We start from the raw sequence: 26,941 nt of genomic DNA on the forward strand, positions 1-26,941 counted from the left end.
GCTCCACTTTTGCATTGATAATTATGCCCCAATTTTGGAGAAAAACTGGGGCATTTTCCCCCTGCACATATCAATGCATTTTTCTCCAATTGTACCCAGTCTGCCCCAGCTTGCACTTTGGGGAGTGTCATTAGGAGGAGTTGGAAAGTTTACATAGTGCACCTTTTTTTGGCCCCCCAAATCCTACATATATCTGAAGCAGTGCAAGTCCAAAAGTCTGTATCAGACGTGAGAAACTCTTCTTACATATGCAGCAGCTTTACTCCAGAAAAATGCAGCATTGCATCTAAACACACTTTTCTCTACGTTGATACAGTACATAGACCCCTTTTTGCATACAGGCTTGTTTAACTGAAGAAGACTTTGAATCAGTCTGATTTAACATTAGAGCTGTTATTATCTTTCTGGAACTACAGTATGTAGGAATAATGCAGTGCAGATGTTGCAGAGGCCATTGGACAGTCAATGGTTTTCCACCCACATCTCTTGCACAAGATACTGTAAAATATATATTTTTAGAAACCTATAAATTATGAGAATAATTTTAGGAATCAAGATCACATGGTGTGCTTTGAAATGTAATGTTCCTCTCCACATAATTTGAGTGGATGGTGCAAACATTTGGAGATGCACTCATAATGATAACTGAGGAACCACAGTAGTGTTAGATAGTGTTGCAGATAAGGTCGGCTAAATGCAACAGATGAAGTCCAACCTTTTCAGATAAAAAGGCAGGGAAGAACACTGAAGGATGTCAGTATAATTCCAAGTATAAGATGCATTGAGCACCATATTTTTATGATTCGTAAAGGCCAGCAGAAAAATGACTTGAAACTACTGAAACATGACAACTGGAGAAGGATAGTGGATTTAGCTACCACCACACACCTCTGAAATGGAAACCCTGAGGCTGCGCTTATAGTGCTGGTGACGGCCATGCAACCGATGACGTCACCCGTCGCCGTCGCCACCGGCGAAAAAAGTTGTACAGTAATTTGACTTTTAGTGATGTCGCTGGCGACAAGGCCAGTAACATCACTACACGGGATGGGCCGTGCAATTTGATTGGTTTAAAGACAGTCACATGTGGCGACTTGCTCTAAAAAATCTAATTTACCCGGCTTCCAAATTTTTAGACTTGACGTCGCTCCGTCGCGGTCGCACTTACTATAAGCACTTGCAATGGAGTCAATTGATTTGTTTTGGAGCGACGTCGCGTCGCCAGGCACTATAATCGCAGACTGACTCCCCAAGTCTTTTTGTACAGCTTATATGAGGATAAGTGAGGGCACATTGTTATAAAATAGAAATCTGGGAGGAATGCTATGTAGCTGAATATACACAATGCTGTATGTGGCAAATGTAAAAGGAGGGAAAGTTGAAAAGAATGTCTAGAAGTGTCTGTCTTGTTAGAGGGTGAGGTGAGAGCAAGCTGTCAAACCATGTCATTAAAAGTGATTATAGGAATGTGTGGCTGGGGCAGGGAATGGTGACAGATTCCATGAAAATCTACAGTGCTAGTACACAAAATTCAGAATGCCTAGTGAAAGAGGCACAGTAGCAGTGTAGTAGTTTGGAAGCAAGCCTGTAGATCTATTTTTAAGCCTTAACATGATTGGCTGGCATAGCCAGCCAATCAAATGATACAAACATCTGGTTGATCTGGTTGATGATACAAACATCTGGTTGATCTGGTTGATCATTTTGACCAACCAGAACAGGGAAAGCTTAAAACTAAAATACAAGTAAACCAGAAATCAGTGCAACTGTAACATAAAATACAACAGTGCACTATAATAGGAGGTGTAGTGTAAACGAAACTGGATGGGGGGATACAGAGCAGAGCACCCCGCTTATAGTCCATCTGCCCAGTGGCCACAGCGTTGGTGAACTCTGTAGGAAAAGGTTCAAACAAGACTTGTAAACCATATGGGGGCCTATGTATAAAACAAGCCACAATGCAATTTTGTCGTAAAACTGTTGCACAGAGTGTAAAAAATGTGGAAACTAAATCGATTTTAATGTTTTTTACTGCATGTGCGTTAACTTTTTTCATAAGAAAAGGGAGTTAGAGGCATAGTTTGGATGTTGTCGGTGGTGCACATATGCAAATGCTGTGTACTGTAATAATAAATTGCATGTTTGTTCCACTTTTGGGCGCCCTACTGTAAATTGTTCAAAAGTTTTCGCTGGTGTTAAAGAGAAATGCAACTAGATGCAAAGAATTCTTAATACATTCAGAAGTATAAACAAGACTCATACCATACAAAAAACAAGTACATGCTTAGGTTGGGATCATACTGTGTGCGATGGCGCTTGCGCGTGTGTGTGCTTGTGCACACGCCAAGCGCAAATTCCAGGCTCCCTTAGAGGCTTCTCCTAGTGTGCACGCATGCACAACGGAGTGCAATGGCGTGACCGTGTTTTGAAAAGACAAAAAAATTGTCTTTTCAAGCAGCGGCCACATCATGGCAGCGGCCGCGTCATGGCAGCATCATGTGAGCGGTTCAGCCAATCACGGTGAACCAGCTCCGCGACGTCATAGCTACGCCTCCGCCACGCCCCCCATCACCGCCAACACTATGAGCAGGGATCCCTTGTGCTACAACCGCACGGCACGGTAAGCACTTGCACTCTCGCAAGCAAGCGGAGTGTATGAGCTCTGCCTTACATCTCTCCCTCCATATATCTCTGGTATTTCTCTGATCATACAGTAGCTTGTTGGTGCTGATAGAGGGGTGGCTGGAATCTCCCCTCCATCATCAAACAATGAACAGCCAAATCAAATCTTATCTTGTTCGCCGCACTGTTCAATCACGTGTCACAATTTAGTCTTTCAAACTTTTATTTGCACAACTGTTTATCAAACGCACAACATTTCGGGGGAACGCCCTTCCTCAGGTGTAATATATTTTCAAGTGAATACCCCACCTGAGGAAGGGAGTTCCTCCGAAACATTGTGCGTTTGATAAACAGTTCTACAATTAAAAGTTTGAAAGACTCAACTGTGAGATTTGTGATTGAACAGTGCAGCGAACAAGAGGAGATTTAATTTTGATGACCATATAAAAAACAAGAAAGCCTGCACCAAATGTAAGAACATGACTAATTACATGCCAGCTTACTGTATGCCGCTAAAGATTTCAGATGAGAAATTTATTTTTTTATGTAATAAATGATTTCCAATTTTTTTTTTTTTTTTTTTTTTAAATAAAAATTATTTATACATATCCCTTTTGGGATGAGATGCTGGAGTAGCATACATCACAAAACTACCCTTTTTTGTAATAGACCTAAAAAAAATCTGGTCATTTTATACCTATACTATAAATGTTTCTAACCCCGCAGAAGGCCTTCTGTCACATTATTTCAACATAAAATGACAGAAGTATTTTGCCGTGACCTTAAGGAATGGGTTTCAGAAAGCACTACATTTACATCAACAGTAATTCAGGTTATTCATTAAACCGAGGCCGTGCCGATCGAGGTCGTTGCTTTTCAATATAATTAGCTTTGTGGATATGCGTTAACCGCAGGTGAAATAGCGTACGTTAATGATTTTGATAACAGCTCATTATTAACACTGAGTTAACAGACCTCTGTAAATCTGACCCTTGCATGCGCAGCATCTCAATGGGGGATTCTCTCAAGAATCCAGACAGGTAACTAGTGACAATCCAATTCCAAACGTAATATTGTAGAGTGTGGACTTATTTCAGGTTGGTTTCCAAGCATGGCATTGCACAGCACCGTCGCACATGGAGCCCATAAATGGGCTAAAATGAATTCGATAATTAGCGCTCTCTTTTGAGTGGAAGCCAGGGCAAGTCACTATTCAATGAGGTGGTTTTAGTACTTAATCATCAGAGATACTAAAAATTGAACAGAAAAGACAATCGTTTTACTTTTAACCTTTTATATTTTGCTAAGTCCTTTTATTATTCTGATTTACATATTACACAAGTTATATATGATTTGGGAAATAGCCTTGTTGTTTAATACATTTGTAGATATCATGATCATTAGGTAACATTGGAGTCTGCCTAGGGCGCTGCAGCTGAAAGGGACCTGCATGACAAAGTGCAGTGAGAGCTGGTTTAACTCCAGATAATTATAGCTTAAACAGACAAGGGGTTTCTAACCATGGGAAGTAAGTCCTGCAGTATTTAATATGTATGACCTTGGCCACATTACCTTATGCATGTTATGTCCCATCTGAGGTACTGACATTTAGACTGTATTCAGGGCTGTAAGGATATTTCATTAAAGTGTGACGGTGCCTATAGGCCCGTCGGTGGCGGCAGTTGGGGGAGGGGGTAGGTGCTCGTCCTGCCGGAAGGGGCTCGGGGCTGGTAAAGCGGGTTGAAGCGAGGGGGCAGGTCACCGGGTCATACATCCGGGTGCCCCTCCGTTGCGTTACCAGCACCGAGCATTTCCGGTGCGGACCGGGATAGTAACTATCTCCATGTTGTTGTAAATAAACAAAGCCGTGGCCTTTATACCTCCAAAACGTTGTCCTTCTCGTCTTTCGGTCAGTACCGGGAAAAGTAGGGAAAGGAGTAGGGGAGGATACTCGCGCCTCCCTGGTCAAAGTCATTTCCGGTTTTTGTGCACTTTTTGTGAGGTCTTATTGCACTTCAATGAATAATCCCCTATGTATAACAAGAGCACGTTTTGATTTTTGTTTTTTAAATGAAAAAGTTGTCGTTTTACATAAGTTTTGCGACCAGGAAACTTTGATAAATAGGCCCACAAGGTCCCTGCAGCAAAACGAGTAGAAAAAAATAGCACCAGATTTCATAAAGAAAAAATCCCTGAGAAATCTCATGAATTACGATATAACGATCGTTATGTTACAGTATATATTATTCTGCTTTGAATATTGCAACAGAACCGGCAGCAGAACTAATGGTGGTTCCTCCAGCATCTGCACCAGATATTGCACTCGGCGAATCTCAAGTACGTAATTAATACACTTGGCTGCATACTGCCACCCTTTCTTTATGGTCATTTATTTCCATCTTTAATATTTAATATTTTGTAAACACACAATCCCAGCAAGCTCTAAACCCAGACCCACCACACCATATATATATATATATTTATGTCAGGAGTGCTACTGAGCGTGGCCAAATGTATACTACAAAATACAAAAAATACCCAATGCTCATTCAATGTGACAAAATACATAAGATGTGGTGGGGTTCTGGGGTTAGCGCTTGCGGGGACTGTGTGTTCATTAATTGTAATTTCCAATTGGTATCAGTTGGTAGGAGGTTGCTGGCCCCTCCTCCAGGGATTAAGCTCACCCCTCCCCACTTTTTAAGTAGCCGTTTTTTCCATGTACCTGGTCATGCCGTGAAGTGGCTGCAGGCTTATAATGCATTGGCTGAAGGGTTTAACTAAATGACCCTTACTCATGAGAATACTAACATTAAAGTATTTATCTATGTATTTTGTAACATTGGATGCAGCATTGGGTATTTTTGTCTTTTGTTGTTTCATATTTTGTGATGCACTATAACATCCTTAAAGCGGCAATCGAAGCAGCCATTTTTTCTCATTTCTGCTCAGTTTATTACATAAGATTGAAGCAGGGTCTCACAAGCGCTGAACCACATTCATTTCAGCTTGGGTGACCCCCTGCTTCCAGAGATACTTACCTCGATAGGCCGGTGTTGGTAGCCGCTCCACTCGGCTAACAGGGTTCACGTAATGGCGGCGTTTCAAAGCTCCAGCACTCTGTGGGCCAAAGGAAGCCGTGGTGTCATCTGGTTCGGCTTCCTATTGGCCCGCGTTATGTGGGAGCTTTAAACTTTTATGAGATACCAACACCCACTGCGGAGGTCTGTATCTCAGGAAGCAGGGGGGCTCTGGAAATGAAATGAATGGGGTTCAGCTCCAGACAACCCCTGCTTCAACCCTGTGTTAAAAATAATCATTTTAAAAATCGCATGAATTGCTCCTTTAAGTCCTTTTTCATACATGCCAACATCATACATATTAACATTTTTTATATATGTTATATATGTTTATGGAGAGAGATATTTTTCTCTGCAGGTTAGTTTTGATGATTCCCTTCTATACTTTTTTTTTATAGGCTATAAAAGGTGTTATGTATTATTATTCACATCCTCGAGGAACTAAATGAACACGAGATAAATAAATAAGCATATTCAATCAAATAAACTAATTTCCATTTATTTTAAATCCCTTTCAACAGCATAGCAAAAGCTGATATCCAGAGGGTTTTGCTAATAAATATGAGCACACATATATTTACCGTATATGTGACCAGCAGTTTAAATCTCTCTGATCTTTACAGCGTTTGCTACTTGGATCAAGAAAGAATTAGGTTATTAGAAGCACAGTAGGACCTGCCACAGAGGGAAAGACAGGGGGCGGGATACTGTACAGGGTGTATATCTGGGAGGGTTATGGGCTGGATGTGTAGTAGGATATTTAACCCGTATCAGGCAGCTCTGAGAATCAGCACCAGGGGAAGGCAGTCTGAGCAGCTCGTAAAGTGTTGAAGAGACAAGCCACTATGAGCACAGTCGGGAAAGTAAGGGAACTGCAGTATATACTATTTACTTTTCCTAGATATTTATATGTACTATATACTCTATGTGGTAACCTGTCTCCTTTTCATCTCATCTCATTTCTCCTACCTGTCAAAATTCTGTCAACTTTGTTTATACAAATCTTTGTGAATCCATGTATTCATTATTCTACGCTATGGCTATAAACCAGCAGCCCATGGCATGAGTGCTAAGGATAGGCACACTGCAGTGTGCCAAGTGTTATGCAGGAGGTGCAACTGGGAGTCACTGGGCAGTCACTGGAGGACATATAAGGCAAAAAGGGTGAGAGAGCAATGTCAAAGAGAAAATAAGCATCATTAGCAGCTGGCAAGAGGGGAAGGAAAATAGGAGCAACATGTGAAATACACACACAGCATACAAAAATGCACACAGTATACGCAGCAAAGAGCAGGGTTTCAAAAGTGTTACATTTTGAAATGTAAATCTCCCAGAGATGGGTGTCTCAACCTGCAACACATGTGCCGTTTTGCAACGAAACTGCACCAGATATGTCATCTGAAGAAATTCCATTTAAAGGGCTTAGTTGGTGCGAAGTTCTGCACCAAGATTGCTCCAGTTGTACGTTAGAGAATCTTTGATCCCTCACAGCTAAATTGCACAAGCACATTTGCATGCAAAAACAATATTTAGTGTGTCGACGCTGGCACAAAAAAAAAAATGCGTCATTCAGTAAATCTGCAGATGTAGCGGACGCTATTGTACTATTCATTAATGCAGGGGGTTGCGTTAACACTGCCACGTTATTTACCAGTAGTGCCATTGAAAACAATGGTTAAGCAAACTACTCAAGTGTTATTTCACGTGTTATTTTTTTGCGTTAGCAAGGGTAATAATCTCTGCTACATCTGTAGCTCTCTGAGTTCATACATTTATGGCAAAAAGCAAGGTTACTCAGGAGTCACGGACGATGCAAGAGATGCAGATACTGTATATGCTTTGGCGTTATTTAGCGATATCTGCCATAACACTGGTGCAAATACCTGCAACATACTGTAACAGTATTAATTCATTTTCAAAATTCAGCTAAAAGTATTTATTTATTTATTTTAATCTGGAGGTGTTTTGCTGCACCAGTATCCCCCCAATCCTGCAGACAGGAGGCATTTACAAGATAACCCCCTTTACTGTAGTTCTCATTCAATTGTGGTCTGGTTTGGTTTAAAGAAGCTATCCCTCCCCAGAGAAGCCTATATGAGTGTAACTCATATTATGTTAGTATCTTGAGCCCTGAGTATGTCTTGCTCTTTTTTTTTTTAAAGAAAACATGTTTTGTAATGTTAAGAAACATGATGTTCTTAATCTATAGTGTCCGAGGCTACCGTGGTAACCTATAGACTGCACTCAGTTCTGAGAAGAGATCAATTTTAACCTCATATTTCCCAAATGAAGCATCAGATTAACAAAAACATTACAGAAAAAAAAGTGCTGAAAAGGGCAGGAACAGGTCTCTTAAAGTATGTACAAAATGAAATGAAAAAAATTGTTTACCAGAGCAGGCTACTGCTACAGTATAAGGACACGAGAGGGAATGTCAAATTCGCATAAGAGTGAGGTTTGAGAGTATTTGAGACATTTTTTAAGATATCAGTTAATAAAAATAAAGCATAGTCTTATAACTGCATTTTAATCCTCGGGTAAGTGAACTTTATGGAATGTATGGTCCTTTATCAAAAACGCTGCTGAGTCACAGACATTTATGGAGACAATTTAATAGAAAACAATATAGGTTCTGAAGCTTAGTTTTACTTTGAGTTGGGGTTACAGATGAAACTAAGGTCACTCTTACATGACAAATGTGTGTCATATGTACTTAATTAGTCAAATCGAGGTTAAAAGAGGGGCTAAATGGAATTTGGAATCTGCATTCTTTCCTTTCTTGACAAATGACCTTCATTTTTATGGCAACGATAGTTTATCAGTGTCAGAGTTTTTGTACAGTATGTAGAATGTGGAATATAATCAGGGTTGGCCTTATTAATAGAAGTACATCAAACATTAGGTATTTTGATATCAGAATTCCTATTATAAACAATTGTATAATTTGAAAACATATTCATAGACAACTCAAGTACAGCGTTATAGACGCAATACCTGCAAGAGCTGACTAATGTAATCTCTACTTCTAGTTTATCATCAGATGTACATGTCATATTTAAGTCATTTATTGCCAGGGCACTTATTTTATAGTACTATATATTTACATTGTAAAGCCCTGAGTGCCACTTACTGTATCTTCTCAGGCCAGCAATTTATAGACATGTGATAGATATGAAGTCTTTAAAGCAGAGACCTACACTACCTGTAACTACTTCCCTTCACAACATCATATGTTAAATTATATGTTAAATTAGTAATGCAAACAATCTTGTTGGGATTAAAATAATCACACAAACACAAACCCATTAGTTAGAACTAAACACTACATAGAAACAGAGAGGTTGATGACAGATAAGAACACTTGGCCCACCTACTCTGCCCATGTTCCTACCTGTTGTAAAATATCAGGCTCCACTTGATCATGGTCTCCCTCTCTCCCTCACTCCCTCCCTCACTCCCTCACTCCCTCACTCTCTCCCTCCCTCCCTCCCTCTCTCCCTCTCTCCCTCTCTCCCTCTCTCCCTCTCTCCCTCTCTCCCTCTCTCCCTCTCTCCCTCTCTCCCTCTCTCCCTCTCTCCTCCTGTACAGTTAGGGGGGACATTTTTTAGTAAGGAACTAAATAAAAAATCTTAGTTCTTACTGTTATATTAAGTATGTAATAAGCATACCTAATTTCTGGTAATAAAATCCTAATTGTAGATATTCATTAGAAAAATATATCTAATATATATCAAAACAACTGATTGTTATAAAGCAGGTAGGCCTGTCAACAGGTTTCCCATGGTCCAGGACTAGAGTATCCACCTGAGCTCTCTGTGTTGGAGGCCCTGCGAGTCCCCCCTCCCTTCTTTTATATACCCCCTCTCTCAGACACCATTCCCTCGTTCTTTCACCCCTTTCTCTCTCCTTCCCTCCCCCTTCCACACTTCTCCTTTATTCCCCCTCTTCTCACAGTTCCGTTTCTCCCCCTCTTTCTCTCTCTCCCTCCACACTCTCTCTCACTCCCCCTCTCACCCCTCTCTTCCACCTCTCTTTTCTTCCCCCTCTTTCTAACTCTCTTCCCTCTCTAGCTCCCCCCCTCACCCCCACTCTCTCTCACACTCTCCCCCCTCTCTCCCCTCTCACTCCCTCCTCTCTCATTCTTCCCCCTTTCTCTCCCCCTACCTCTTTCAATAATTCTCACCCCCTCCTCAACCCCCCTCTCTCCCACTCAATACACCCTCTCACTCAATTTCCCCCTCACCTTTCACTCAATTCCCCTCCCCCTCTTTCACTCGATTCCCCCCTCCTCTTTCACTCAACTCAAATAATTGGTTTTCCTACTTTGGTAACCCAACTTTTCTATTAGCACTTAGTACAGTAAGCAGTACTATTTAAAGCAGCAAGTCTACATTCCCCCTTGTATTCTTTTTCTTCTTATTTTTTTATGTAAAGCATGTGACAGTGTACAATTCTACATCCATTACTAAGCTGGCAATCGTTGGGTGCTCCTGTTATAAATTTGTGACAATCCTGATTGTGTTCCTAACATAATGGCCGTCTTCCAAATTTGTGCTGCAGTCTGTGAAATGCTGAAATGTAACATTATATTACTAAGTGTAAAACATTATTATTACAGCAATAAACAATTTGATGTTTGGAACACAGCAACAGATCTGCTTGTGATACTTTGTTATAAAAAGGCAGAGCTCAAAAAGGTATCGGAACCTGTTTTAAAAGATCATTAAAAAAGGCATTAGGAGTTTAAAAAAAATTGCAGACAGCATTATCTAATACTACAGAAATTATCTATTTCAAAAAAACATATAGGATTTTTCACAATTTGCTGCTTTAAGCTTATCAGTAGCAATTTGACCTCAGCCAGTTGACAAGAGGTCATGCATAAAGCACTGGAAGTAAATTGTACCTATTTGCACAGAAGTAGCATACTGTAGCTACTCAAAGTTCACAATGTGCGCCTTGAGCACAAAAAAATGGATTTTGGTGCAAACAAATGGGATGCGCATGATGCACAGATGTACATAGTATGTACTAAAATAAATTGTATCTGTCTACCAAAAAATATAGTTGAACCTGCATCAAAATCGTCCAATAAGTCAAACCTGACATAAATCTTAAAATGTCTGTTTTTATTGTTAACGCAGAATTAAGCTGCTGCATATGAACCAAAAATGTATATAACGCAGCACAGATGTTTCATTATATAGGTTAATTTAAAAAAATATTTCACAGCATGGCTATTATAAGTAATATTACACTTATAAATGAAATTTACTAATAATTGTTATGAATAAACAATAGACACAATTCTATTTTAATTGAAAAGGTATCAATCAGCTTTGAACATGATGCAATGCATCAAACTTGATTTTAAACAATGAACTATGCGTCTACAGTATATATGAAGTCACATAACTACCTTAATACAACACACAATTTTCTGAAGGTTTATACTACAAAATTGGTGCACATTTTCAAATATTACTTTAGTGCACAGTCCCCATAGTATCACCACTGGTTTGCTTGTTTTTGAATCCCTTGAATTCTAACACTATTTCCAAACTTGCTTAATGCACTTTGACCAATGTCATAATACCCCACACATTTTATTGTTGCTGCAAGCGCAGCATAAAGGAGTTTGACAAACACCAGCCTGTTTAAATATTTCACCTATGCATTATATAAACATTTGCAAGGGAAAGTTCAACCAGCAACCCAACATTTTTTATTAAATGTGTGCATGACATGCCAAAGAATTTGCAATTTATTTTGTAATTCCAACAGCACTCAAATTCCTCTAACAAAACATGTTGGGGGAAAAATTAAATAACATAAGGATCTCATTTACAGGGCATATATACTGTCATTCTTAAACCTTTAATGTTAGATATCCAGTGCTGGGGTATTTAAACCATGATAAAATCTCAAGAGCTTAAACTACAGAATGAATTTATTTTGTTTACATTAAATTTAAGCGTGGATTCTTGTTATTTATTACAGTTTATTCAGAAAATAGAATGTCGATTGTATTTAGATGACACTTCAAAATGATGCATGTGCTCGTTCCTTAAAGGCACTGCTTTGTAGACATCTGTTTCCTTATATACTGTATGTAGCAGTGTACCCTCCTTTGCCTCCTCCCTGACAGTGCTCCCGTCGCGTGAGAGGGTTTAGTGAGCTGTGTCGACCATGTTGTGGTTGGCACAGCCACATACATATGGACTATGTGTAAAGCAGCGGCCATCTTGAGTTTGGCGCTGCAAGAGGAGGAGGTCCTGTCATTCAGATAACCTCCACTGACTGGAGACGGCGTGGCAATCCTGACGGAGCCGGCAAAGGCAGCGGTAGTGTCCGGGGAGCTAGTCAAGACCTCTGGACCAGGCAGACCCGATTCCCAAAAGTCCCCAGGTAGTTTCCCGTACACAGTAGCGGATGTATTGTAGGCCCGGCCCATAGTAAGGGATTTGCTCCTTAGTATACAGACACAGCGGAAGATTCTGCAGGCCTGGTGGAATCCATTCCGTAATACTACCGGACGTAAAACGGGAAGGGAATTGTGTTGAAGGCCCCTGCATCGTGGGACCACGTTTGCAGCTTGTCTACAAATCCCCTGGTTTACCTGAGTAAGCCAGGAAGGTACCACCACGTGCACCAACACCACACCGGGAGGGTAGCGTTGCCCTCACATATATCTGGGTGGGACTGTTCGGACGGACATTGGGTTTCAGGTGACCAGAGCACCCTGAGTACTTTGGGGGACGTTTACTGTATTCTGTGTGTGCTGTACTGTTGAGACAATGGGACATAGTAAATAGGTTGTACATACTTCTTGTGATTGTGGTTATTGGAGGTACAGTAGGTACAGTAGGTACAGTAGGTGTACCCGTTCCCGTGAGGGGCTATCCCGCCAACGCAGGGATCCTCACGGGTGGAGGCACTGCACCAGCCACCACAGGCTCCCCAAGCGCGGAGGCTTAGGCCTCTTGTGAGCCTAACAGGTAGCACCATACCACCCATAACACGTATATCGCTCTGAGGAGGAGGGAAGGGTCTTACATATACATGTTCCATAATAACCTTCAAGGAGTTTTACAGTGAGCAGGTTAAAGTACAGTGTGTTTCTTTGGCAGGTTATTAAATGCAAGGCGGCAGTGGCCTGGGAAGCAGGCAAGCCTTTTTCAATAGAGGAAGTGGAAGTCGCACCCCCAAGGGATCATGAAGTCCGTATAAAGGTAAGAAATAATAATTTCTGCACTGTCTGAAGAAGTAGCTCAGTGGGGATTAGAGATGGATGATTTTTTTTGGCGAATTTGAATCCGCGCGCATCAGTTGGTTCCTTTGGTCCGTGGATTTCAGCGGATCAATGTAAAAAAGGGGATTCACTTTTGCGGATGTTATTATTATTATTATTATTATTATTACCAATACACTCCACAGATTCCGCAAACCGTGGACGGATTTGTAGAATCCAATCTGCAGAATCAGTCATTCTTAAGAATCCGCCAACGTGTTGCTGAATCCGGGGATTGGATTCTACAAATCCGTCCGCAGGTTCTATCCAATGGCAGTTTTTGATGACTCCACGTGGATTGAAACCGCCCAAAACGGTTTGCGGGTTTTACACCGCTAAACAGATTTTGAGGGTAACATCGCTGAAAATCTGGGAAAACGGATTTGGGGAGATTCACCCATCTCTAGTGGTGATGTCACTGCTTTTGAAGCAAGTTACTGATGCGGCCGGGCTGAATCTAATGTTCGCCGGGTGCATAGCGGGCTAGCCGCGGGTCTGATCTCCGTTTATAAACGGAGCTAATGGCGCTTACTATTGAAAGCGCCCGAGGCGCGGGAAAAACGGCCGGGTTTCGGCCGAAGACAGCCGCGTGCCGCCCGCAGCTATTTTTAAACTGCGGGGGCAGCCGCATTAGACTCAGCTCGGTCGCAACAGTACATGATTTTAGGGAAGTTACTTCATCTCTTTGCATGAGTCTCAGAGACCAAAATTGGATTTTTAGCTCTAAAGCAGGGAATTGTTGCAAAAAATTGTATTATTATTCTTTTAAGCAGCGTATTTTTTCAAGAAATAAGGTGAGGAAACACTGATGGGACCGGGAGTGGAAATTATTCTTCAACGTGCACAATAATATATTCATATAATCACATTTCAAAATCTATCTATAATTTTTGTAAATAATAATGATTACATTCTAATTTTATAAAACATATAACAATTAATTTTTTTATTTAGATTATGACAATAATGTTTTAAAATATATTTATTTATTTGTTTATAAAATATTTTACCAGGAAGTAATACATTGAGAGTTACCTCTCGTTTTCAAGTATGTCCTGGGCACAGAGTAAAACAAATAATACATGTTTACAAATACAGTTACATAAATGAACAAGGTATACATTATATACAAGACATTGCGTGCATAGTTAAAGAAAATATATATTATGGGCGTATGAAACAGTTACAGACCAGATTAAAGTGTGAGACAGCCTTAGATTTGAAAGAACTTAAACTGGTGGTGGATGTGAGAGTCTCTGGTAGGTTGTTCCAGTTTTGGGGTGCACGGTAGGAGAAGGAGAAACGTCCGGATACTTTGTTGAGCCTTGGGACCATGAACAGTCTTTTGGAGTCTGATCTCAGGTGATAGGTGCTGCATGTGGTAGGGGTGAGGAGCTTGTTCAGATAGCTGGGTAGCTTGCCCACGAAGAATTTAAAGGTAAGACATGAAAGGTGAACTTTGCGCCTAGACTCTAGTGATGACCAATCTAGTTCTTTGAGCATTTCGCAGTGATGTGTGTTGTGGTTGCATTGGAAAACAAAACGACAAATTGAATTGTAGAGGGTGTCAAGTTTGCCAAGGTGGGTTTGAGGTGCTGAGCCATATACTATGTCTCCATAGTCAATAATTGGCATTAGCATCTGCTGTGCGATACGCTTTCTGACCAGGAGACTTAGGGAGGATTTGTTCCTGTAAAGTACCCCTGGTTTGGCATAGGTCTTGGTTGTCAGGGTATCAATGTGCATCCCGAATGTTAAGTGGGAGTCAAACCATAAGCCCAGGTATTTAAAACTAGTGACAGGGGTTAGGGTGGTGTTAGCATTGGTTCTAGTCAGGAGCTCAGTCACTGGAAGCTTTAAAAATTTAGTCTTGGTCCCAAACACCATTGTTACAGTCTTGTCAGTGTTTAAAAACAGTTTGTTTTGGGAAATCCAGTTTACGAGTCTCAAAAAGTCAGACTGAAGTACTGTATGTGTTGAAGGTCAGAGAGGCTATGGCTGTGTGCATATAGGATTGTGTCATCTGCATACATGTGTATTGAGGCTTCCTTACAAGCTGTGGGAAGATCATTAATGAACACTGAGAAGAGTAGGGGCCCCAGAACAGAGCCTTGCGGGACACCACAGGTGATATCCAGGGGGTTGGAGTTAGAGCCTGAGATGGACACATGTTGGGATCTTCCTGATAGGTGGGAATGAAACCATATACCATGTGGTCGATGAAAAAAAGTACGGGAACTGCGTTCCACCTCGTTCTTCCTGAATAAAAAATCCCTGCCTATAAGTGTAGCGTTGTTAAATCACAGGGTAGGTCAATTGAATGTACTGCAAGCACTTTTTTATAAGTTGCTCAAGAAAATCACTGGCCTACCTCCCATACCAAGGATGAACCTGGCTTGGGAAATCAGTGACAAGAACTGTATGTCAAATGTAAAACTACAGTGAGCACAGTTGTGTGGTTGGTATGATTATATATAATTTGTTTATTTAAGTATTACATTCTGCTTCCAATTCAAAAGGTTCTGACACCTGAAATCTTCTTCGAATTTACTCCATCAATTGTATAGTAAATACAGTACGTACAGTATTCTCATGTTGTGTGCTTCAGTTTATACCACTCTGTGCTACCCTGAATTACAGCATATTTACTCCTTTGAAGTGTTTTCTAATACTTGACATGCTATTTGTTTTTAGATTGTTGCCACAGGAGTCTGTCGTACAGATGCCCATGCTGTAAGCACTCATTTTACAGAAGGCCTTTTTCCGGTGATCCTTGGCCATGAAGGAGCTGGTATTGTGGAGAGTGTTGGACCAGGAGTTACTAAAGTTAAACCAGGTATAAAAACAGTGTTTTTAACAATGACTAACAGTATGCTATAAGTGACTTTCTCGTCTTTATTGAATTACTGAATCAGTAGAACTGCTTTGATTGATGATAATACAGTATGTATCCTAAAATGCTGCGTTACTAGTATAGTGCACTAGATACTGTATGTAGTTATGCTATGTTTCAGATGTTGTCTGAGAACCCTTAGCATGGGCAGCAGAAAAAGCATGTTACATCAAGGCCAATCTACTTGCTCACCAATGATACTACATTAATTGGTAAATCGCAGCCTTAAAAGTAAAACTAAGCTTGGTTGATTAATATGTGAGACAGTCTAGGATCCCAGTGTTAGCCCATTCAAAAAAAAGCCTGCGCAAAAGTAATTAATGCCAACCAAGAGATTGGTATCTTTGGGGTGGAAAAGTGGGTTCCTCCAGTGATTTAAGCTTTTCAAAAATATTCTTTTCTCACAGTATTTGCCAATATCAAACACTTACTGTAGTTTGTGAAGAAGGATCCTGCTTTGCACTTGATTCAGAATTATGTAGGGAGAGCTACAGTAACTTATAAAACTGGGTACTAGCGGAGGAAATAAATTTGACGCAGTGTTTTGACTGGTTAAAGTGAAGATGTACGTCACTTTATAAAGATGCAGTTGTCTGATTTAGTGACGGTTTGGGATCAGATTGAAATATACTGCACATTGTTTTCAGAATACATTTGAAGAGGCATATCAGCATTTAGTAAACTACCTTGGTTTCATGTCATGCATAGTCCTAATGTCAATATGGACTCAGATACACCAAAGGTGTAGTACAGTATGCTTCATACAAAACATGACTAACATGCAGATTTTGTCTTCTACTGTAGGTGACAAAGTTATTCCTCTCTATATTCCACAATGTGGTGAATGCAAGTTCTGTTTGAGTCCCAAGACCAACCTATGTCAAAAGATTAGGTATGAACATACTATCTTGTTTAAGGCATCTAAATTTTGTAAGTTAGTAGAATCAGAGCAGGATGTAATTTCTCTCTAGAAGGACATGGATAGACTAGAAATTTGGGGCGGTATAATACAGATAATAAAGTTATGCATTTGGGAAACAAGAATAAACAGGCAACTTACAAATTAAAAAGGAAAAAAATAGGAGAATTCTTGATAGAGAATGATTTAGGAGTGCTTGTAGAAAGCAGGCTTAGCAATAGTGCCCAATGTCATGCAGTAGCTGCAAAGGTAAATAAGATCTTATCTTGCATTAAACAGATAATGGATGGAAGGGAACTACTGTAAACAAAATGATGTCCCTCTATAAAGCACTAGTAAGACCACACTTTCAATATGGAGTACAGTTTCGGGCACCACTCCATAAAAGAGACATTATGAAACTAGAAAAGGGGCAGAGAAGAGCCACCAAATTAATAAAGGGGATGGAAAATCTGATTTACTGAATGAGGAGAGAGGCTAGCTAATTTAGATTTGTTTACATTAGAAAAGAGGTGACTAAGAGGGGATATGATAACTATATACAAAAATATTCGGAGACAATTCAAGGAGCTGTCCTAGGGCAGAAGAATTGACACAGGGTCATACCTTAAGGTTGGAGGAAAGGAGATTTCAATAACAAATAAAGGAAAAGGTTATTTACAGTAAGTGCAGTTAAAATGTGTAATTCATTACCCATGGAGACTGTGATAGAAGATACAATAGATATCTTCAAAAGAAGGTTGGACATCTTTTTAGAAAGGAAATGTATACAGGGATATACCAAATAAGTAAACATGGGAAGGATGTTGATCCGGGGAGAAATTTGATTGCCAATATTTGGAGTCAGGAAGGAATTTATTTTTCCCCTTATGAGATATCATTAGATGATATTTCACTAGGGTTTTTGTTTGCCTACCATCTAAATTTAGCATAGGTTGAACTTGATGGGCATACTGTATGTTTTTTTTTCAACCTCATCTACTATGTAACTTAAAAGAGACTCAAACATTTAACAAAGTCAATTGTGTTGCTCTTCCCATTTTATGAGTCTGATGTGAACTGCTACTTTATTCATATTTATTAGCATTAGTCTAGTAATACTACTTCCACATTTCAAAGTTATTTGCGTTACATTGTAAACTTGTGTGGTTATTTAAAATACTTATTAATTTTACAAAATTGGAAGAATCAAAAGGATGACCATCAACCAAAACAAAGTCAATAATAATGCTTCTTATTTGGCTAAAGGTGCCTGGGAGCACATAGTGGCTGCAGTACAAATTGCATCCTTAGGCCCAGATTTATAAAAGGGTGCTAGTGTAACTAAGCTTTCGCATGCCTTTACCCCCATAAACTACATGGTAAAGTATACATTATATACCATAAGTTATGGTGGGTGAAACAGTGACAGAAATCCTCCACTGTACAGCGTACAGCCAATAAAAATCTCACTTGTGAGCACATTCAGATGTCTCAGACAGGTCTGCAACCCTGGTTTTCCCCATTATCTCTTAGCATACAGTGCTTCGACTGCAGCCATGGATTCTGGGTAATGGCATGCAAATGGGTACACAATGTGTCACCTTTTACTTCATGTCGATTTTTTATGGTAAAGTACAAACTATTCAGAAACTCTCAGTTTTTGTCCTATTTTTACCCTTTAAAAAATACATTCTCAGCACTGACCCGTAGAATAGTCAAATGCAAGAGCTGGATGAAAAAGTAAAAGCAAATGGTGTATTTTTCTTAAACATTTTACGTGAAACGAAAAGTTCCCTGTTGGTATTTAAAAAATGTTAGACATTACATCCATTACTAATTATAATACAACTAACTAAAAACACACCATTGCAAAACAAACAAAGAAAGGGTCTGAAGCCTCAACATAAGGTGAGATCATACAGTAGTTCACCATCACCACAACATTTTACAAATCTTGACACTTATCTGCTATAATGCACACAGGTCACATCGCTTTTCAGAGCTGTCAGTGCTCATTGTGTAGTACACTGTGTCCGATCTAAAGTGGTAAATGAACCGTATGGTAAATAAACAGTACTTCATTTTTGATTGCTAATGTAGTCATCTAACGGAGTTCCTTGTGCTTTTTAAGATTATATTTTTATCTTATGTTAATGACGTTACAATACAGAGATCAACCTCCAATGTCATAGACTGTTGACAGAAAGATAGGTGCTATTTTCCCCGTAGAAGTCCATGGGATGAAGCTTGGGTGATACATACTTATTTTGGCATTTGTAATGCTGATTAAAAAGAAAAACATGAACAGGATGTTGTATATTTTTATACTTATATTTTATATTTAGAGCACTTCAATGTTCTGTGTTGTCCTAAAAAAAACACTTTTTTGGGGAGTGCACATTTTACCAAAGATAATATTGCATGACAATATGACTTATCCATTAGTACAAATTCTCAGAATCCTATCAATGATGTTAAACAAACGCAGTCTCCTGTATTTTGCATGTAATACTATGTTTTTTTCTTACAATGTGCTGTCAATGTACACAGTACATAGGATTTTGTAGGCACAATGAGACATACTGTTAAGCATGCAAACTAATTTTGGTGCTAAGGCAAAGGGAGGTAAAGCGACTTGCCAATGCCTTCCTTCAATCAGATTAGGCTGAACATTTTTTTTAGGGAAGAGATACATTCTTTGATCTATATTCATAAATAGTGTTCCTTTACATTTTCCCATGATAAAAAAAATTGGACTTTAAATATGTATCTTCTCTTTAATTAGCAAAATTAAGACAGCCATTTCTGATCAAGACCTGATGGCTGACAACACCAGCAGGTTCACTTGCAAGGGGAAGCCGATATACCACTTCATGGGCACCAGCACCTTTTCTGAATACACCGTTGCAGCTGACATCTCTGTTGCTAAGATTGATGATGCGGCCCCCCTGGATAAAGTCTGTCTCATTGGCTGTGGATTCTCCACTGGCTATGGTGCTGCTATCAACACAGCCAAGGTAAAATATTGACATAGAACAGGGTCCAGATTAACTGCTTGATACATACTGTAGTCTATGTTCAAACAACTGAGCTTGGCCTGTGCAGTATATATTTAGATAAAGAAAGACTAAATCACAGGCATCCAGTGTAAAACTCTAATAAACGTTGCATAGCTATTTCTTCCTTTCCATCTATGGCTCTCATTCCTTTCATCTCTCACAAGGCATCAAAGCTCTCTCAGGATACCAGCTTCTTTGACTAAATATAATAAAGGGTTTAGTATGTCCATGTAAACATCCAAGAGCTTCCCTGAGCATAGGCTTCTTCACCCTTTTCTTTAGGGATTACTCAGCCATGTATTAGGCAGGGTCAGCACTGTGTATGTCTGCTGTCCATGACCACTTTCCCCCTTATAAGTACCCTTAAAATTGGACGTACTGCAGGTAAAAGGTGTCAAAAATGATTTTGTTTGATGTCAGCCCCTATCGTAAAAGATCTTCATAATGGAGCCTTTGAGTGGAGACACCTTCAGGAGCTTTTCTAGTATAGGCAGTTGGCTCTACACCAGCTCTACCTTAAAATCCGATAGCCATACATATCTTCCTTATTGACTGACTGTACGTGGTACTATTGGCATTGGTACAGTATTTTGCTCTCTCTTACCACCAGGTTGAACCTGGCTCTACCTGTGCCGTCTTTGGATTAGGAGGAGTTGGACTATCGGCTGTCATGGGATGCAAGGCAGCAGGAGCAACTCGGATCATTGGCATTGATATCAACAAAGACAAATTCAAGAAAGCTATGGAGTTAGGAGCCACTGACTGCATCAGCCCTACAGACCACAAGAAGCCTATTCAGCAGGTCATAGCTGAAATGACTGATGGTGGTGTGGATTTCTCCATTGAGTGCATTGGAATTATTGAGGTCATGGTAGGTAGTTTTACTAAATATGATTACAATTCATTTTATTACTGGTTAAACAGCATTCCATCAATCAGTCTCAATTTGTTTATGGATATGATACAGGTGTAGGGAGAGGGGACGGGGGCAGAACATATTTCTGCTCCAGGGACCCCCTGCTTCTCGAGATACCTCTGTAGGTGCTGCCGTTTAGTGCCTGGTTCTTAAATCTCCCATGGCATGCGGGCTAAAAGGAAGCTGCAACAGATGACATGTCTGCTTCCTATTGGCCCGTGTGCTGTGGGAGATTTAAACCTTCATTATGTTTTCCCAGCAGAGGATTATAGCCAGGGCACCTTCAGAGGTAAGTATCTCAAGAGCCAGTGGGTCCTCTGAGCTGAAATTAACATGTTCAGCTCTGTGGACATGCTGCTTCCCATGCACATGCAAAAAAAAAAAAAAAAAAAAAAGAAACAAGTAGGCAGAACTACATCTTTAATATACTGTATTCACCATCCATCAGGTAATATGTTTTTTTTTTTTTTTTTTTTTAAACTGTGCTACAAGGTAAAAATAATTACTCCATATTTCTACCAATCTAGCAACCATTGACCATGCCTTTAAACATTGTAGTTTTTAATAAATTGTAATAATAAATAGCCTGCCGTATCATATTTATGATATAACACCATTAGATCAATTAATGCATCAATATACTGTATAGTGGAGATATTTGTTTAATTATATTTACAGTATTTTACATTTAATAAAGTACATTAACCACTGTATCTCCATTGTCAAATTCAAGTTCAATTATTCTTTTTGTTAAATCCTTTTAAAAAGATTGGAAAATAATCAAATACATTTAAATACAAAGCTATATATATACAGTGGTCGACAAATCACCCAAAATCATCTACTCGCCAAACAAAAAAAATCTACTCGCCACCTAGCCCCACCCTAGACACAGAGAGAGTGTGCGTGTGAGACACAGAGAGTGTGTGTGTGTGTGTGTGTGTGTGTGTGCGAGAGACACAGAGAATATGTGTGTGAGACACAGAGAGTGTGTGAGACAGGGAGACACGGAGAGTGACGGAGGGTGACAGGGTGAGACAGAGGGTGACGGGGTGAGACAGAGGTGACAGGGAGTGACAGGGTGAGACAGAGGGTGACAGGGTGAGAGGGAGACAGGGTGGGTGACACTCTCTTACTTACACACACACACTCTCCCACTTACACACACACTCCCCCACTTACACACACACACACACAAACACAGACACAGACACCCCCTTCCCTCTGCGAGAGCGAGTGTCCGCCCTCTCAAATTCCTCTCTCTCCCTGTTGTCAGCGGTGCCGACAGGAGATGAAATATAGAAGTGACCGCATGCACGGCTGCTCTTAAGGCTGAAGCCGGCTCACTGGAGTGGTATGCTGCATCTCTCTCTCTCCCCCCCCTCTTACCTGCCATGACAGTGAGGGAATCCAGCCTGGAGAGCTCCCTCAGTCCGCCTCGCCCACAATACACACGGAGGCAGCAGCAACTTCCTCCAGCCACACAGCGCTGCTCCGCAGACACATCCAGCCAAAGCCACAATCTCCAGGCCTCTCTCCCCTCTGGTCCCGGCAGTTGCTAGGAGATCCTTAGTGCGGGAGTGCGTGGCTGTATGCGCCTGCGTTGGTGAGTGGCGTGGCGTCACTGCAGTGCCTCCAAGGGATGTCTGCGGCTGGGCTATTCTTCCGGCGTCCCGCGTTGCTAGGTGACCCGCTTGATCGCGTCCCGACATTCTGAAATGAGCCGCAGCACAGCAGCGGCATTCGACGGGGTTAAATGCACTCGCCAGGGGGTTAAATGCACTCGCCCCGGGCGTTCGGGGAGGTGCATTTGTCGAACACTATATATATATGCCAAAAGGAGAGCTACTGAGCATGGCCAAATGTCTACAACAAAAGAAAGAAATGCTCAATGCTACATACAATATGACAAAAATACACAGTCATAATGCAGGGTGTCTGAACGTGCACTCCCTGAACTGCTGCTGTTTGGTCTCAGTAACTCGTTACTATACTTTTGGTTCTTATCAGATTCTGTGGTTATTTGACTTTAGGTGCTTGTCAGGTCTGTCCTTTTCTTTGACATTAGTGGCAGTATTAACCATTGTTCATTTCTACTAGTGGTGTTAACCACCGTTGTGTGTTAATTCTGCTGCCTTGTGGCTGAAATATCTCCAGCCTTCATCTAGTAGTGATTTACCTCTATTGAGGTGCTGTTAATACATAGACTACCTGTTTCACAACGTACCATGCTTCTGAGATTTATAAAATCTATTTTAGGAGATTCATTTTATTTCATTCTTTATTTTTACTAGTTTTACATATTTTTCTACAACATTTCCCATTTACCCCATGGATCAGTAGACAGAACAATGACTTATTGTGGGGGAGAATTTACCGGAAATGAGATTCAGAATGTTTCTTTTTTTCTTTCGTTTTTTTTAAACACCATCAAATGATTATAAAATTCTGTTGGGATACTGACAGACATGTTTTTTTTATTACAAATCCACTTATTTGTTTGCGCTTAGCATTCTAGCACCTTTTCTGTCCATACAAAAGACCTCTGGTCATGACAAAACTCTTTGTGGGCTTCTCGGCATATCACCTAGACCTCAGCTTCTGCTTTCCGTTCCTGTGTTCCATTACCTTCTGATTCTGTAGGTCTATTTCAGCTTGAGGATAGAAGGCAAATCTAGATAGAGACCCAGATATGTGTCAGTATAGAGGAGGGGTAAATGTTCTTATGTATAAATATGCTATTAACTTGTGTCATTTTCCTTTTCTAGAAAGCTGCTCTGGAGTGCACCACAGTAGGCTGGGGCACATGTGCAATCGTTGGAGTGGCACTGGGAGACCAAGGAGTGCCTGTTGCTCCATTCCAATTGATAATGGGGCGCACCTTGAAAGCCACTTTCTTTGGAGGTGAGATGCTATCTCTATATGACATGTACTGTATGTATGTATGTATGTTATGTATGTATATCATACTATGGTCACTTTACAGGGAACAGGAACGTTGTGGAATGTTGATTTTGTAGGATTTTTTTGGGAACTAATATATTTGGATGTTCAGTATAAACAATATATATATACGCATACTAAAAACTAATCATGGTCATTTCTTCTGGTTTAAAGTATTGCTGTTACCGCTGATTAAGTTATTTATCTGGTATTACGTCGCGGTTTTAAAGGGGATTTAAATGGCCATCCAATTTGAAGACACAAACAATACTTTTGCAGCTTCCTATTAGCCTGAGATTTGGCAGTCATTTTCTTCCCCTGAGGGAGATTTAAACTCAGTAATTTCTCTGGTAGGTATCTTGGGGGAACTGGGGAACCCCAAAGCTGAAAATAGTGGTGTTTGGCTCAAGGAGACCGCCGGTTCCCATCCTGTAACAAAATGGGTATTTAAATATAACTGAGTAGGAGGATAAGCTCCTGTAAATAGATATTTCCGTGATTGTGTACTGGGGAAGAAATTCTCCTTACTAGCCTAGAATAATTCGGGATCACAATAACTTAAAATTACTCTGAAAAATAACTCACATTGTAAAATAAATATGTATGCATCTGTGTGTTCTTCTTCCCAGGCTGGAAGAGTGTGGACAATGTTCCCAAGCTGGTATCTGACTACATGGCAAAGAAATTCAATCTGGATGCATTAGTGACCTTCACTCTGCCATTTGACAAAATCAATGAGGCTTTTGACCTCATGCGTGACGGGAAGAGGTGAGTGCATTCTTTTTAGTTATACTTTTTTTTTTTAGACCTTATTTTTACAAAACACACCGTATGAAGATACTGGTGTGTAGTAAGAAAATGATATGTAAACTGTATTTATATATATATATAAGTAATATTTAGTAGTATTATTTAGTCACATAAAAAAATGACCAGACTTTTAAGTTGGTAGCAGTTCCCAACTCATTTTATAACTTTTTGGATAACGTTCAGCTGATAAGTTAATTTACTGACTCACTGCAATGTTATTTTATTATGATGACTTGGTACTGATTCTAAGCAACTAGCGTATGTGTGTGCAGGTGAAGTAAAGAAGAGGCCGATCTTAATTGATTGCAGTCGTTAAATCATAGTCTCTTTTGTGATAATTGTTTTGAACTCTCAACTCAATAATATTTCTAAAACGTTAGCAGTTATACAGTTGAGTAATAAAAACGGAGTTCAGGCTTGTGAATGTGAGGTGTAGAATAATTGGATACACTTGCTTGTTCTTTAAGGTTTTTAGTGGAGCTCTGCCACTCACAGAATATTTGTGATCAGACAAATCTGTAACTTCCTACTCCTGAGTTGTCTAAGGCCGTGATTATACATAAAAACGCATGCAGCGCCGCATGTAGTGGCTCAGCGCACCACCAAAACAAAAATTATACATGCTCGGAAAGCGCTTATACCAAACACGACTGTTGTGCCGCTTGCTACTGCAATACGGGCGACAGTGGAAGCGTTTTGCAAATTTGTTTTCTGGTTGCGAAGGCCGCGTCACGGGACACGGCCGTCCAATCAAAAAACAGATTTCAGCCTGCAGCCGCACGCAGTAGCATGCGCTTGTGCACATGTCTCTCTGCAATGTCGCTAATGTGACATCGCAGATGCGCGCGCCCCACAGTTCGGCGGTATTATCGCAGCCTTGGTTATTGTCCCTCAAACAGAAACAGAGCTTGCCACTAAAACGTATAAGGGTGTATTGAATATGCCACTAGCAAACATTGGGAGGCATAGGGAAAGGGAACACTGTTACAGGGAACACTGTTACAGGGAACACAGACGGCACCATAGCCCACAATTACAGTACTAAATGGTGCAAACAAGATCTCAGAAAATGTAGAGGCCCATTCATGTCCTACAACCATTAAATAAATCTGAACTCACATGGTGAAAAGACAACTTCAAAAACTAGAGAGTTTTGTGGGGGGTGATGTAGATAATGTTACAGTATCGCTAATACTACAGAAAAGTCATATTTAGGGTGAAAAAAGAGGAAACTAAATTTAAAACATTTGTATTCTTTGTTTTCTTTTTTAGTATCCGAACAGTACTGGTGTTTTAAGTATGCAACTGAGCAACTGAAAATCCATTGTTCCCAATGTAAACTGCATCATTCATGCAGCATGGAAAATGAAGATGTATTCTGAACCAGCATTTATGTCAACTATATAGCATGTTAAAAGGTCACTTTAAAAATAGGCAATCAAAAGTAGATTTGTAATTTGTGTATCTGTATGCATTAAATGTGTGCACTGCTATTCAGACTGTGTGTACTGTCCAGCTATCACTGCATTTGTTCATTCTCAGTTATGCATGATTTACACAGTGTAATAAACATCGTCCACAAACTGTTTCTTCTCTGCTTTATTATTGCACTTACCAATGAAACAAAAACACTTTTTCTAAAATCAAAGTAGTGACACAAAGAGAACTTTTGTCATCTTATTGTCACAACCCATGAAGTACATCAGAAAACTTGCTTAGATCTCCACACCACATGTATTTAACGTTTCTATCCACTTGCTTGAAGCCATCAGTAAAAACTAAAAGTCTAATATCAAATAACATTTGTAACATTACTCAATCAAGACCATTTTCTGCAACCTGCATAGATTTCTGCCATGTACTTCTACTATACAGTATGACTGCAGCCAATAGTGCCCTTAGGGAAGAGCAAACTGGGGCAACTGCCCAGGGCTTCACACTATAAGCAGGCGGGGAGGGGCAAATTCAGTTGGTACTTTCATTGTCGCTTTATCGACAGGGTAAAGTGAAACTTAAATCAGAAATTCAAATCTCTAAGGGGCCCCCAATGACTCTCTTGCCTGGGGCCCCAAGAACCCTAAAGCCACCCATGCTGCAGGTAATCATCTCAATCGACTATATACTCACTCATTTTGCATTTGTGAACTCTTAAATCACTGCATCAAATTCGTCTGTTTTCAATTATATTTAAAATTGAGGGAGTAATTAAAAATAATCCAAAGTAGCCATAAGGGCTTTTATCAGCTAAAGAGCATATACAATACGACTCTTACTGTAGCATTGCATCACAAGTAAGATAATATAATTTTTCATATTTTATGTATAAATATAAAGTGCATACATTTTGCTGTAGTGCCACTATCACAGGGCACCTTACCATCGCTGTGCTTGATTCGACAACACAATACAGTTGCTCTCAAGACAGA

General features: G+C 40.1%; 1 protein-coding gene across 1 annotated transcript; it reads left to right on the forward strand.

The window, feature by feature from the left end:
• Positions 1-6,419: 6,419 nt before the first annotated feature.
• Positions 6,420-26,101, forward strand: LOC142499727 (all-trans-retinol dehydrogenase [NAD(+)] ADH4-like). The gene is made up of 9 exons (XM_075609543.1): positions 6,420-6,565; positions 12,833-12,934; positions 15,688-15,829; positions 16,691-16,778; positions 19,573-19,804; positions 20,457-20,717; positions 23,531-23,666; positions 24,335-24,473; positions 25,788-26,101. Exons 1-9 carry the CDS (start codon positions 6,548-6,550, stop codon positions 25,810-25,812), a joined length of 1,143 nt encoding a protein of 380 aa, XP_075465658.1. The 5' UTR covers positions 6,420-6,547; the 3' UTR covers positions 25,813-26,101.
• The last annotated feature ends 840 nt before the right edge of the window (positions 26,102-26,941 follow it).

Source organism: Ascaphus truei, chromosome 1, assembly GCF_040206685.1.
Source record: "Ascaphus truei isolate aAscTru1 chromosome 1, aAscTru1.hap1, whole genome shotgun sequence".
Classification (NCBI taxonomy): Eukaryota; Metazoa; Chordata; class Amphibia; order Anura; family Ascaphidae; genus Ascaphus; species Ascaphus truei.